The 14,800-nt window shown below is 39.9% G+C and overlaps 1 protein-coding gene across 4 annotated transcripts; it reads left to right on the forward strand.

Annotated features, from left to right (window-relative positions):
• The first annotated feature begins 1,772 nt into the window (after nt 1-1,772).
• padi2 (peptidyl arginine deiminase, type II) lies at nt 1,773-13,936 on the forward strand. Of its 4 annotated transcripts, none has more exons than XM_071519119.1 (16): nt 1,773-1,961; nt 3,937-4,108; nt 4,929-4,998; nt 5,359-5,420; nt 5,892-6,009; nt 7,705-7,857; nt 8,517-8,707; nt 9,465-9,568; nt 9,930-10,041; nt 10,985-11,092; nt 11,242-11,393; nt 12,105-12,252; nt 12,450-12,543; nt 12,651-12,730; nt 13,399-13,527; nt 13,688-13,936. In XM_071519119.1, exons 1-16 carry the CDS (start codon nt 1,780-1,782, stop codon nt 13,919-13,921), a joined length of 2,109 nt encoding a protein of 702 aa, XP_071375220.1. In that variant the 5' UTR covers nt 1,773-1,779; the 3' UTR covers nt 13,922-13,936. The 4 variants fall into 4 exon arrangements, with proteins under 4 accessions (XP_071375220.1, XP_071375221.1, XP_071375222.1 ...); XM_071519120.1 differs by having other exon boundaries at nt 7,705-7,838; nt 8,522-8,707; XM_071519121.1 differs by lacking the exon at nt 1,773-1,961 and adding an exon at nt 2,676-2,820.
• Nucleotides 13,937-14,800: the final 864 nt, after the last annotated feature.

Consider the following 14,800-nt stretch of genomic DNA (forward strand, 5'->3'; position numbering starts at 1 on the left):
TTCTTCTATTGGTCTGCATTCATGCCTGTCAAACATTTGCACCAATTTGATTGGATTTTTGTCCAATGTGTTTTTGTACTAGCCTAGATATTATGCCACACTTCCAAAGTTTTGCAGAACTGCTGTAATCGGAAATTATTCTCACATCCTTGTGGTAATATGTGGTGGTCCTTTTCACTTAACATGCTTGCACATATGTTACGGGCCATTTGAATAATAATGATAGTGTTGACAGTTCTGAACTTTCCAGATTTATTAAAATTTAAATGAGCTTTATTGGCATTATCTGTTGCCAAAGCAAAACAGGCAACAATCAATAAAAGTAGTGATAATAACAATAAAAATCATGCAACAATTGAAAATTGCAATTATTCAATCACACACAAAGAAAAAATAGAAAGTATTAGTAGTTAGGTCAGTTGTCTCTCCTGTCTAAGATTTTCACAGGATTTTAACTAAACGGCAGCTCGAGTGGCACACTCACTTTATACAGGAGTTTTTTGACAAGGGGAAGTTATTCTATTGTAGGTCTATTCTATTGTACTCTATTCTCTATTAGATTTATTTGATGACATCACAAATTTGAATCTTAGTTCTCTGGTTGCTGGCTTTATGAGTGAGTCGTTTATGGGGCTATATGCTATAAATAAGGACTATATGAATAAACATGACTTGAATTGATTTAATGTTTGCCTATGACTAATATGAATGTAGAGGTAGGCTATTCGTGAGGGGTATTTCCTTTTAATTAAACATTTTGCATGTGCTGCTATAGGTCTTCAGAATATACTGATGTCAGTTTTGGCTGCGCTTTCTCATATTCACTCTTCTCTTAAAGACAGAAACTGATAGCACATTACATAAGTGATAGTTGAGGAGGTGGGTGTACTGTGACCTGCCCATGCTCTTATGTCAAATAGGCCAGTATGTGAGTACATTCAAAATACCCAGAGACAGAGGTGGGAATAGGCTGCGACCCATGTACTTTAGGCTACTTGTACTGCATTTTAATATTTGCATGTCACCTGAGGGTTGTTGACAACAAAGTACTGAAACTCTGAGACTGCATTATCACTGCACAGTATGCATTTTACTTTAGTGGGTGATTCCACTGTAACCATGTGATAGATTGTGTGCTGAATGTTGAAATAGTGTTGTCTACTACAGCCTAACTGTTTTTAAGATGCAAAACTGATTGCTTCAATGAGGACATTCAAGTTTTCTATTCTATTCTATTATTCACCTACCTTCAAAGACACTACTGGTTCCCAAACTGTTAACATATACAGTATATCCTATATCTGTATGTGGGTCCTGGGTCCTCAGCAACTAGACAGTTCAAAGTCACCAGTATTTCATTCACCAGACGTTTGTACAGTTAGAAGATTCAATTTGGCTGTTTTATCTTAGCTTTCACCCTTTCAATTGTTATCTCCACAGCCGCAGTTATATAATTATGCCCTAATCATATCAAACCACAAACAAAAAAGTGGCGGTCCGTGGGCTAACATACTGTATACACGCTTGGGGGTCTATGTCATGGAAAGGTTTGGGAATTCCTGGACTAGAACCAAGCCTCACCTGTTCACACTACCTCACCTGGGTATCAGTCTTGATACCCCTAATCAACATAACGCTATTTAGTGGAAAATAAGGTGCAGGTTTGCGCATGTTTGCCGTGGAGGCAGGGTCATTCTGTCTCAAATTACAAACAGGAAAAGCGGTCCTATAACAATACCGCACCACAACTCTTTTTGCAGTCTGCAGCAAACTGTCACCATGAGCGTGTTTCAAGAGCAAGTCTCAGAGACGGCGGCGGCAAGGGAGGTTTCTTCCTTCTTACAAAAGAAAAGAAAACTATTCGACAGCCAACAGTATCAGCGAACATTTCGTCTGGACACACAAAAAACCCTGAGTGTGCTCCATGTAATTGGCACCGTTCTGAAGGTGAACCTTAACAGGTAGGAAAGCACAAAAAAAAAAAAAAACCTAAGTGTATTCATGCATTGCCTAATATGTGATGCCTTTCAAATAATTTTCCTTTTTGCTTATCGATTTTGGAGTTATTGTTGCTTCATCTTTTTCTTTTCTTCTCAGTAGTCTTTATCCCATCGTGTGTCGACTCCTGTTGTTTAGAGAGAGTCATCCTGTTGTAAAAGCTACAATTACTGTGCGTGCGTGCGTGCGTGCGTGCGTCCGTGCGTCCGTGCGTCGATGTCCTACTACATAAATATCACCGCAAAACTATAATTTCCAGCACTGGAATGTTAAGAATGATTATTAGTCTACAGTCATCCAGTAAGAGATAAAAAAATAGGCCTACCGTTAAGTACGATACGGTTACAATAACCATACTAGGCTACGAATACGAATATTAGCCTAAGGATACAAAAGTTATTTATTTATTTATGTATTTTTATTTATGTATTTCTTTTTGGTATGGTCTGTCAGAGAGAGAGAGAGAGAGAGAGAGAGAGAGAGAGAGAGACAGGGAGTGAGCGAGAGAGAGAGAGAGAGAGAGAGAGAGAGAGAGAGAGAGAGAGAGAGAAGGGGGGGGGGGGGGGGTCAGTTCTCTGGCCAATCACCATCTCGAGGCTAAGCCTACCTGCAGCGACCATAATCACTTGCGTGGACGCGGACGCTTTAGTAGTATTCAGCCTACTGTCTCCCTACAACTCAGTTTGACACACTGCGGCGGGACGACAGTGCAGCTGGACGCAGGACAACCATGATTCACCCCCGGACGCTCAGAGTAGATTATGGGAAAACTACAAAAGTCATATGCGTGGTCGGCACGGAACTTAATGCCAACATGAGCAGGTAGGCGTAGGCCCATGCACTTTACCCTGCTGTCATATAATAGGCTACTACTGATGCGCTTGATTTAGGCTTTGTGGGTGACTCGCAAAATTGTTGGCATTTGAGTTGGAACTGTCATTTCAGTTTCAATTCAAGTTATATTTTATTCTATTATCATTGTTATCCTAACGCATCTACATTTTCTTTTTGTTGGACTTGACAAAAAAAGCGCAGACATTTTCACCTATATCTATTTATCCTAACATGTTAGACATTTAACAAAGCAGGCTGAACTTTAGGCTTTATGTCTCAATCTTGATTCATTTTACTCTTTTGAATCATCTTTTAGTCTTGCAGCTCACTCTCAAGATTATGGTATCAATAGACAATCAGTTACCCAGTAGTATGTATTCAATGATATTGTTTAGATTTGATCTATTGATTCTTTTTTTGTGAACTATGTAAGAATGCCCTTGTCAGCCCACATCCAGAGCACAGGCTGAGGACTGTGGGTGGATGCCATTGGTATCCAGCTCCTGGTGGTGGCAGACCTCATGGTGTTTTGTACAGAAGAGAGAGTCAAAATTAGTCCATTGTTGCTGCTGTCCAACAGAGCAACCTTTGTTCTCCCAGAAAGATGTCCATTCATATGAGCTTGTCTCTGCCAGGATAGAGTCAAAGACAGAGGAGTGGATGATTGCAATAAACAAACATCCATCTTCTAATTCTTTCCTATTTTGTCTAATTTCTGTTTGAATCAAAGATCTTCTGCAGTTGGCATTTGCAACTACATGGTCAATTTTTTTTAGCGCTTATGTTTGTGAAACAGTCCTAATTGGTTGTTTTCATGAAACCTATATTTAAATCAATATCCTGCTCTTCTCTGCAGTACTCACTTTGGAGGCATAAAGAATATGAACTGGCTCATGCCTTTATCCTGACTGTAACTGTAACTTTAGAGCTGGCTTGCCACCTGTTGTCTGTTGAAATAGGAGCTTATGATTGCCTGCATACACAGTTAGTGCTCCTCTAAACACTCATCTGATTTGAGATGCCGATATTTGTCATACAATATTTCTGCTTTGTGTAAACACGGCCCTCGCATGCAACACAATGTGCTGTTTGTCTTGTTCTCAGGAGCGCCCCTCCCAGCTCCAAGTTCTTCTCTGTGAAGTGTACTCCCAGTGTCCAGTATCGGATCAGCCCTCCACCCCAGGAGACCGCCCCCTTCTCTCCCACCCCTCTCAATGGGAACTCGGTACTTCTCATCAGCATGGACCGTGCCAGTCATTTTGAAAATGACAGCAAGGTAAAGTAGGCTAGACATGCACGGCCTTCGAATCTCACGTTACAGTGAACTGAATTCTACTTGCTGGTTGAATACTTGCCGGTGTGTGGCTCTAGGCGACAAACATGTATGTTCCTGAAGATGATGCAACTGAAACCCCACCTGGCTGGTGTATATGATTCTGCCTTAAAATCTTGCGACCAAATAAATAATGTATCGTTACTCAGGTGAAGTAATGGCTGATGGACCTTTTTTTGTGGCTATAGGATAACAGAGTGTCATTTACAAAACCATCACATTGGCCAATGTACAGATACCCGGAGAATTTTAAATCATCATCATATCAGAAAAAGAACTGTTTGAAAAAATGGATCATCCGCAATCTGAACAGAATTATATTATTCCAATAAAATTGCAGATTCATAAATATTTTAAACATTAACAATTCTCTTTCAAACCTAGAAACCAAACAACAAAGACCCATTAGACTTTTTGGATTTCATAGCAGATTTTACAGTTTTGGTTGGATTTTTACTGGAAATATATCAGTGTCAAATGACCATCAGTGCGGCATTCTATATCCCCCTTATGATCTTTCTAGTGGCATAAAACCTTTATTTGCCATTATGCTGCTTTTGATGCAGTCTATTACTTTTCTATCAACAAGAAGAGATATGTCATGTTGAATAGAGCTCAAGAACATAATACAGTGCACAATAGGCCCACATAATCCTACATTTTTAATCTGTCATTCTACAATACTTTACATTAAATGCGATACTTGTAATTGTCATATTGTGTATATACAGTATGTAAGTGATTTTTGTTTTTATTTTTTAAGCTATCTGTCCAGTACTACGGGGAGAAAAAAGAGGTCTTGGGGAGAGCAATCCTGCACCTGACAGCTGTTGGTATGTTACAGTCTGATGAAACAGCATGCTTTTAACAAAAGCAAAAGAATACCGTATTATTATCTATATTTTAACGTTTTACCCAAAGATATTCCCTGTCAATGGTGTCTTTAAATGCATACCAAAATGCCAACATTATTCAATTTTCAATAACCTAGATAAGCTCTTATCACAATTTTGAGAAACCCCAACATGATAGCAGGTGTATATTAGCTGGATGGGTCTATGTCAGCTCAGCTTCCATGGTAATATTTGGGATATTACCATGGACACAAACAACACAAACAAGATCTAGACTATCGGGAATACTTTGGGAATGCAAACACACTCGGTGATATCCAACGTGTGTCTCCCATACAGAGATCTCTCTGGATGTGGATGCTGACAGAGACGGCCATGTGGAGAGGAACAACCCCAACAAGGTGAGCTCAAATGTGTCTGTTTAGACGACAGTACACAGTCTGACACCAGCTGAGGTTGGTGTAAAACCCTCTCTCTCTGTAAAACCCCCAACAGGTCATACTAGACGACTGTTCAGTTTTGCCCTGTTGCCTCATTTGAGTTTTGTTGTCGCCATTTAGTTTACACTATCCACTTTGTCATTTCGATTTTTTCCCCTTTGTTTTCTTCTTTAGAGGTGAAATGTTTATATAAGCCCCTTTTTCATTGCCTGCACAATCTGTTATATTTTTCTCTGTTCCTTCTGTGTTTCAACAGTTTGATATGTGCAAATAAACAAACTCTGCCTTCTAAACTCAAAGCTGTTTGACCAAAACATTTTTTCAACATTTTGATGTTCTGGTGAATTGCCAATCTTATCAGATTCATACACACACGTGTTGATAAAAGCCTTTTCCTTACGGGGTGCATCCGGTTTGTTGAACCCTCCTTAGGGATCCTGGACATGGGGTCCCAGTGGGCATGGGGCCATCCTGTTGGTCAACTGTGACTCAGAGCGCACCTATGCGAAGCAACAGGACAGCGAGCAGGCCCATGTCTCCAGGGTCTCAGGTAAAAGAATAAAGTCTCTTGGTCTGCCACCCGCTCCCTTGTGAACTCTTTCTCTTTCTCTCCCTCTCTACCATTAGCTTGCTCCTGGATGTTGTCACCACCGAGAGGCAGTCTGTATTTGCATGTGCAAAGTCAGCAGATCCAAGCAGTGATATGGGAAACTGGTTTGATAAAAAGCTTAAATCCAGGGACAGTGGTGTGAGTCTTGTGACTGGGTTGACTAAGTAGGCCCCTCCCCTTTCTTCCCAGGAGAGAAACCGGTAGAGTTTAAATTTGATAGCAACATTTACATGAGGTCTCCATATACGAAATAAAATCTAACCATATTTAACATAGGCCACAGTCATTGTTATTCATACTGCAGTTTTCTGTGTATGTGTTTTCCATGTATGTGCTTAGTAGCACGTCAAGCCAAGTCAAGTCAGGTTTATTTATATAGCCCTTTGTCACAAGCATGTCTCAGAGGACTTTACAGAGTGTGTCTAGCTAGATCTAACTAAACACAGTCAATGGTGAACAAAGTTATGTAAGACAAACATAGCAAACAAACAAAAAACACAGGTAGGCAAGAGCAGATTTAGCAAGACAAAACAAACTACCTATTCTACATAGCCTAACCTACCCGGCACCCCAGCCTTAGACCCTAAATGCACACAAGGAAAAACTCCCAAGAAAAACCTTGGTAGGAAAACTTGGAAGAAACCTTGGGCGGGCTGAAGCAAATAGTGATTCCCCCCCCCCGGGATGGCTTATCGTGCAATAGGTGCCAGGCAAAACATTGACAGAGTCATGGACAACAATAATGACAGAAGCAAAACAGAGAGAAACAAAAAGAAGGAGAAGCGGCGATGAGAGGGGGGTGAGGCAAAATGATGATGAATCATACCACACAGTGTTTCAACACCAGAGCTGCCAGTAGGAAAAAGGAACTCTTGAATTGCAAGTTAGGAAGTGCAGTACAGTGGTGGAGAAGAATGGGTCAGACCAAGATAAGAGCTTTGCTGGAAAAATGAGTCATGAGTATTGAATGACTACAGCTGAAACATGTAATAGGGCACTCAGAGATCATCTCTCCCCATGGTCCTCGCCGCTTGGGTTTGAATCCTATATACAGATTGGCTTCTCTGAACCAAACCAGCCAATCAGGTCAGGTCTCTGTAACAAGATAATTAAGATCAGGTGCCCCCTCCCCCATTCTACACCAATGTTAGTCAATTTACCAATAATTATACATAACAGAACAATCCAATATTGAATGCAATATAACAATCAAATAATCAAACCATATTCCATTATTATTTAAGGTTTTTAGAAAACCTTCATCAGGTTTAATTATGCTGCACTGAACAAAGGGAAGTATCAAAGGTCATAATCAAAGGCCTGCCTGCCTACTCACACCTCACATAAGCAGTCATGCAGTCATGTGCTTCCCCTCCAACACAGACTCCAACACACACTGTTCAGAAACATTAAACTGATATTTGTCAATCTTATTTGAATCAAGATTCATGTATAAAAACAAAAACACCATTATGAGTGAATGCATACTTAACTCTCAGAAAAGGTTTTCGGCATTATTTCATACTAGGTGAGTGCTCCATAACAGTTAAGACAGAAATAGAAAGCTGATGGGTGGACATTCTAATGGAATGACAGGCTCTACCACCAGTAACATGAGTATTTGTGGGTGTCCAGATCTGAAGGACATGTCTCTCATGGTGCTGCGGACCAAAGGCCCCGCCAAGCTGCCAGGGGGATACAAGCTCGCCATGCACATCTCTCAGGGCGATGCAGAGAGTGTGCGGATCTTCAGGGCCAAGTCCTCTGAAGTCACAAACAATCCCCTGAGTGAGTAAATACTCCTGCTGTCTGCATCAGTACAAGGGTAAGGGAGCCCCGAAAACAGATGATGTAATATGCATGTAATTCCGCTTTTATGTTAGCTAAGGCCTTGCGCTGCTTTACAGCCATATGCAACTGGTTAAATATGAGTTTTAATATATTATGAAAAGTTACACTGTTATGTATGAAATCTTTTTGCTGGAAATGTTTATTTAAAAAACAGTACTGTATATTACGGATGGGACGATATGCTTATCTCACGATATGATTCACTACCCGATGTGGGGTCCATGATTCGATACAACTTTTATTTATTACAGAAGACGTAATAAATAAAAGTTCAATGACAACAAAGTCTGACTGTGCAGAATTATGTTTAGTGCTGAGACACAAATCTTTCTAACAATGACACTGACTTGGTAGAATGTAAACAACAATTTAAAAATGTCATTACAAAGTGCACATAATATAATTTTGATGGAGAGCCGTCTCATTTGTGATTACTACAGCAGAATAAAATATAGCTAATATTGCGATTAGTTTTTCTGCTCCACGATACGTTTTGTCACATTTTTGTTTCGTGATATATTGAATTTCAATATATTGTCCCATCCCTAATCTATTTCTGACCATTGTTTATATCAAAGTTGTCCTTACTTCTGCAGCACAGCTATTCTATGGTACGTTTGTGAAGGACTTCCCTCTGGTGCTGAGCAGCGAGGTTCTGTCCCAGGAGGTGCCGTACCTTGGGAACACTGCAGAGATGAACTTCTATGTGGAGGGCCTTAGGTTCCCCGACAAAGACTTCGATGGGCTCATCAGCATCAACCTCAGTCTGTTAGAGCCCATGTCTGCGGTAAGACCTGCAGCATGGGATCCACAGTTTTACATGTCTTTGTTTTATATTTTACCGTGGCTTCTTTTATGTTTTATCTTCCTTTTTTACACTGTAGTTTTCATGTAAGGCACTTTCTGCTTTACATACATTTTTGCTGGTTTGAAGAATTTTATAATAATAATAACAGCAATACTACTACTTCTACTACTAATAATAAGAACTTAACTAGGTAATTTTTTTGAAGAAAATGCCATTGTGTTTGATTATAAAAAAGCAGTTAAATATAATTATTTTAGTAGCAGTAGTAATAGTAATAGTACTAGTAGTAGTGCTAGTATTAGTACAGTTTTAGATTCCATTTTTGTCGTCTGATTACTTTTTCATTACCATCAGATTACATTTCTATAAACCAATTACATTTAGATTAAATTTTTTTGAATTGAGATGACCTTAATGTTACATTTAGATTACATTTTGGTAGTCAGTATACTTTCTGATTACATTTAAATTACATCTGTGTAGACAGATTACTCTTTGATTACATGTAGATTACATATCTGATTAGATTACTAAATTTAGATTCCACTGCCTATGCGATAACTATGCAATAACAAAATCTCTCTTTGAAAGTTCACTCAGCTTCTTACCTAATTAGCGTTCTTATAATCACAGCTCAAAGTGATCAAAAGCAGATTCAACATTATAGACATCAGAGGAGGATCATGGCCAGCTCCCCTCCTGTGCTCACCCAGCAGCCCCTCTGTTGTTTTGGCAGGGTTTCCCTGAGACGCCCATTTTCACAGACAGAGTGGTGTTCAGAGTGGCACCGTGGATCATGACACCCAACACCCTCAACCCTGTGGAGGTGTTTGTTTGCAGGTGAGAGCAGACAATGATGGTGATTGTGTGAAAAGGATTTTACAGTGCTGCCATTTTAGTAGCATGTGCTAAATGTCATCTCATGCTATCTAGAAAAAAATAAAATAAAAGTGCACATGTGACTTGTGATTCAAAGTTTGGATCAGCATTTTTGACTACACTCACGTTCTCTTAAATATTTCATTTTTTGGAGTTGTTGAATATTTGATTGTTTAGTTTTACCGTTGAGAATTGTAGTAATGTTGAAATGTTGACGGTGCTGGTAATTATAATTTGGAAATGCAAAAATGCAGAAGTATTTGCAGTCTGCAGTGACCTTTACATTTTAAAAGTGCTGTTTCACATGTGGTTACCTTCTCAGCACAAGCGATAACTACCAGTTCCTAAAAGGAATGAGGAACCTTGTCCAGAAGAGCGGGTACAAGCTGAAGGTTTGCCATGAGTACATGAACAGAGGAGATCGCTGGATGCAGGTAAGGAAACTAAACGTGAACATCTTAATGTGTGACACTTTCAGGTAGATTTTCAAAAGAAGCAGTCATTGCATACTGTGTGTGTGCTCTGCATCCCCATCTGCACCAATCTTTGGGGTGACCATTTAAAAAAAAAAAAAAAAAAAAAAAGTCCTGTTGTAGAAGGGTGATCACTTTCTGCATGGCCTCTTCTCAAGGATTCCCCCATGTCCATGACTCCTAATGAAGTTTTTCCTTGTTCTCAATGTTGATCTAAGGTTGGGGAAGGGTGTCATTTTTCATTTATTGTGTTAAAATATTGCAGTGTGAAGCCTTTTACTGCAGCTGTGATTAAGGGCTACACACATAAATGACTTGACTTGACTGTCTGTGCGCTACATGAGAACCCAATCAGACCTTCACATCCCATCTTTTAACTTCATACTAAATACAATGGAAATTATAATTGCATGTACTATTGTCTCTGCAATCAAAAATGCAAAAACAATTTTAAAATCCCTTCCTTCCTTCATTTGCAGAATGTTGAATGAAGGCCCTTCCCCCATTTCAGTGCAGGTGATTGTGGGTTGTAGAGGAAAATTCACCTTTAGCTTCTCTTGAAAAGTGACAAGTCAAGTCAAGTCAAGTTTATTTGTATAATCCTTAATCACAGTCTCAAAGGGCTTCTCAACGCTCAGTGAAAACAAGGAAGATTTCAGATGAAAACCACATTAGGAAAAAAACATTGGAACAAACAAGCTTCTTCTGAACAGTGGCCTCTTGGTTTTCCAGTTTTCTCAAACACACTGATTCAAAGAGATCCGATAAGACAATATGAAACTTTTAAAGCATCAGTACAGTTATTTTCAAAACCTCTGATAAGGATTGAAATGAATGGTAAGAGAAGGTGTGCTTCAGAACAGCAACAATACAAATCGTCTGGTTGGACTGTTTTCAAATCCAGGATGAGCTGGAGTTTGGTTACATCGACTCTCCCCACCATCGGTTCCCTGTCGTTCTGGATTCCCCTCGAGACGGAAAACTCATGAACTTTCCATACGATGTGCTCCTGGTGAGAGACAGGCTCAAATTTGTCTTCATTCAAATCTTTGGAGATTAAATATGCTTATAAGTTTGGAAACGTGCTGAGAGCAGCACTTTTCTGTGAAGGGCGTGGCGGGGTTGTCTCTCAACTTAACCAATCACACTCCACCTCCTCAGGGCCCCGACTTTGGCTATGTGACAAGAGTAGCTAACAACGAGGTTGTGAGCAGCTTGGACTCGTTTGGGAATTTGGAGGTTAGTCCTCCTGTCAGTGTGAACGGGAAGAACTACCCCATGGGCAGAATCATCATCGGAGTGGCCTTCCCTACGTAAGTGTGTAACATAGTGTGTAACATATGAAAACCACATTGGAAATAAGTTTTGGAAACTTACATGTGTTATCCTTGATGATTTTAATGAATGCATGACTGATGGCTGTGCATTATTTTTGATTATCAAATAAACAAAACAAATCCAGAGCTGGAGACTCATTGACTTATATATACTTATATATGAATCAAAGTTTTACCCTTTCTTACCCTGATGGAGACCTTATGGTCGAAACGTGTTGGCTCTAAGCCTTGACAATAAAGGTTTTTTAAATTTCAAGCTTTTAGTCTGTTCCCTCCTCGCTGGATTAAGAATGCCTTGGACTTTGTGTATACAGCTCAAGAGTTTACTTTCTTCTCACTGGAGGCTTTCAATCTTAGAGCTAATACAGTTTTCTAAAGGTTTACTGTTTTTCATAAATTTCAGGAACTGTTGGTCATCACTTCAGTGATGCAACTTTGAATGACATTTTTCTTTTTAATTTTTCTTTAGTCAGAAATACATACATTGTTTTTCAGGAACTGTTGGTCATCACTCGAGTGACGCAACTTTGAATGACATTTTTCTTTTGAATTTTTTTTTTTTTTAGTCAGAAATACATGCTGGTTACTAAATTCATCTTCCTCAGCACAGAATTATTTACAGTGAATACACTGATTCAGAACGTGTGACAGAAGAAATGTTAAGCTAGTTACATCTCTCTCTTAAAGGGCATCTCAAGGACGCAACATGACCAAAGTAGTTCAAGACTTCTTGTGGGCCCAGAAGGTTCAGGAGCCCATCGCCCTGTTCTCTGATTGGCTCCTTGTCGGCCATGTAGATGAATTCATGACTTTTGTTCCTGCACCTGACAGAAAGGTAAATACCGCTATTAAAAGTGCTACTCTGAAATAAGGAACACCGAGAAGAAAGGAGGCCTTTAGCTGTTAACTGATCGATATTGACATGCTGAATTGAATGCAGTGTGCTCTCCCTGTGTATGTGGCGTGATTGCATTAGCCGTCAGGATATGGGACAGCCAGTGTTATCTTTGTCTCTTGTGTGTCTCTGTGCAGGGTTTCCGGCTGCTGCTGGCGAGCCCGGACGCAGGCTACAAACTATTTAGAGGCTTACAGAACGATGGCCACGGACAAGCCATAATGTTTGAGGGTAAGCCTTTCTTTAACGTCTCATCTGTAGCATCAGTGCTTACCATCAATAAACGTACCGCTTATGTGTAACTGGCTCACCGAATACTCACTCTGTCCACACAAAAGGTCAGGGAGAAGCGGAAGAGATTACGGTGGATGCGATACTTAAAGATGAAATTCTCCAAGCCGAAAATAACTACGTCCAGGTGAGTGGGATCCTAAGGTCGGACTCAAATAAATCTGCCAGCCCATTTGTTTGTTCAAGCTGTCTTGCTCCTGGTGTGATTTCTTATTAATCGACTTCCCACAGTGTTGAAAAACCTTAAAAAGTTACAGAAATGGAAACTTATTTTTCAAGCCCAGAAAAGATGATGAAAGATTAAACATAATCGGTGAAGTGCCAGCATGAAGTTCGGCTGCTGGTAGATCTACTTTCCTTTGAAGCAAAAATAGCCCAAACAAAACATTTCCCAAGTACACGAGTCCCAAGTGATGAAGTATAAATTGTAGCGAGCCAAAACAACAAGAACATTCAAATCTGCTGTTCAACCATAAAACTGCATCATTTGAACATACTGTAGACACTGCCAAACATTTGCCATGGAATTTGAGCTATTTGCCATAGAATATTGATTTGAAGAATATTGGTTTAAAGAGTCCATAATAAAATTAGGAACATGAAAGGGAAAAAAAAAACCTTCCAGGGGATTAACAGGTGGCTTCTACAATTTAACAGCACATTCATATTTCAAGACATAACATAGTTGTGGACCCAAATCATGGAATTTTATTAGCAAAAATTGAGTTGGAATCCCATGTATTTTACAGTATATTGCACGGTATGATGTTCGTCTTACTGCCCACTGTTCCCCAGAGCTGTATAGACTGGAACCGGGACGTCCTGAAGAGTGAATTGGGTCTGGACGACGAGGACATCATCGACCTGCCAATCCTCTTCAAGCTGCCGGAGATGAACAGAGCCGTGGCCTACTACCCAGACATGGTACATTTGGCACCATACATATTACTTACTTGTGAAGTGGAAGTATAGTAGTAGTTGCCATGTTCCATTTTACATGGTTGTGATGGCAGTGGAATCAGGAGGTAAATCTAGGAGCTGATAACATAACTGTGCCACATCATGTTACTCTCTCCTTTTCCAGGTGAACATGATCGTGTTGGGGAAAAACCTGGGCATCCCGAAGCCGTTTGGGCCCAAGGTGAACGGGCGCTGCGCCCTGGAGGCCGAGATGTGCTCGCTGATGAGCGGCCTGGGGCTCAGCTGCACATTCATCGACGACTTCGCCTCCTACCACATGCTGCTGGGAGAGGTGCACTGCGGCTCCAACGTCCGCAGGGAATTCTTCGACTTCAAGTGGTGGAACCTGGAGATGTGAGGCGCCGTACGGACCGGCGTGAGGAACAAGTTAGGCAGTTAGGTTAGGCAGGTAGACAGAGGCGAGAAAGGGGTTTAATCAATCAGCAAAAGGGTTTGTTTTCAAAATACTAGGTATCTATTTTAGGATAAACATCATATTAAATTCATGATTCAGTACCTTTCATAGAGTAGATCCAGTTCAGAATCATTTTGTTAAAGCCTTACGTTAACCCTACTGTCTTTTAATTTTGTCTCTGGAATATGTTTTCAAATCTCATTGTATAACGAAACTTCATGTAACCACAAACAAACTGTGATGAACAATTAGCACAGAGGCCCCACATGTTTTACGCACCTTCATCTTTATTAAACATTTTTGGCTTTATTTACAAACGGGTGAAAAGCAATATTTACAAACAAGACTTTAGAGCAAGGGCTTAAGCAGACTGTTGACAATAACAGAAATACAATCATCTGAATCAAGCACATAGAAGATTGACTCCCAATCTGTTGTTTGGATTGGCCATTGGCATGTACAAGCACAGTGAAATGAATGAAACCACATAGTGATGTGCTGTAATATTAAACAGCCACAAGAGGGCGCAATCCAACTACTCAAGACATTTCCAAAGTCCAATGGAAAAGGTTTGAAATATTAACATTTAATATTCTTGAGTTTGAATGCCTGTAATACACAAATATGTAATTATTTCCCATCTTTTTCTATGCCACTTTCCTGTAGAGTCAATTGCAAAGATTTTGTTTAATCTTTCAAGTGATTTTTACCCATAAATAGATAAATATATAGACTGTGTTTGCATTTGTTCCAGTGTCTTAAACTACTTTTTCTACTTTCACACAAGGGCTGAATGTGAATGTAACAATTCCAGTACAGACA

Source organism: Centroberyx affinis, unplaced genomic scaffold (assembly GCF_046629955.1).
Source record: "Centroberyx affinis isolate AG114_WGS23_722 - 3 ecotype Tasmania unplaced genomic scaffold, CSIRO-AGI_Caff_v1 ptg000659l_1, whole genome shotgun sequence".
NCBI lineage: Eukaryota > Metazoa > Chordata > Actinopteri > Beryciformes > Berycidae > Centroberyx > Centroberyx affinis.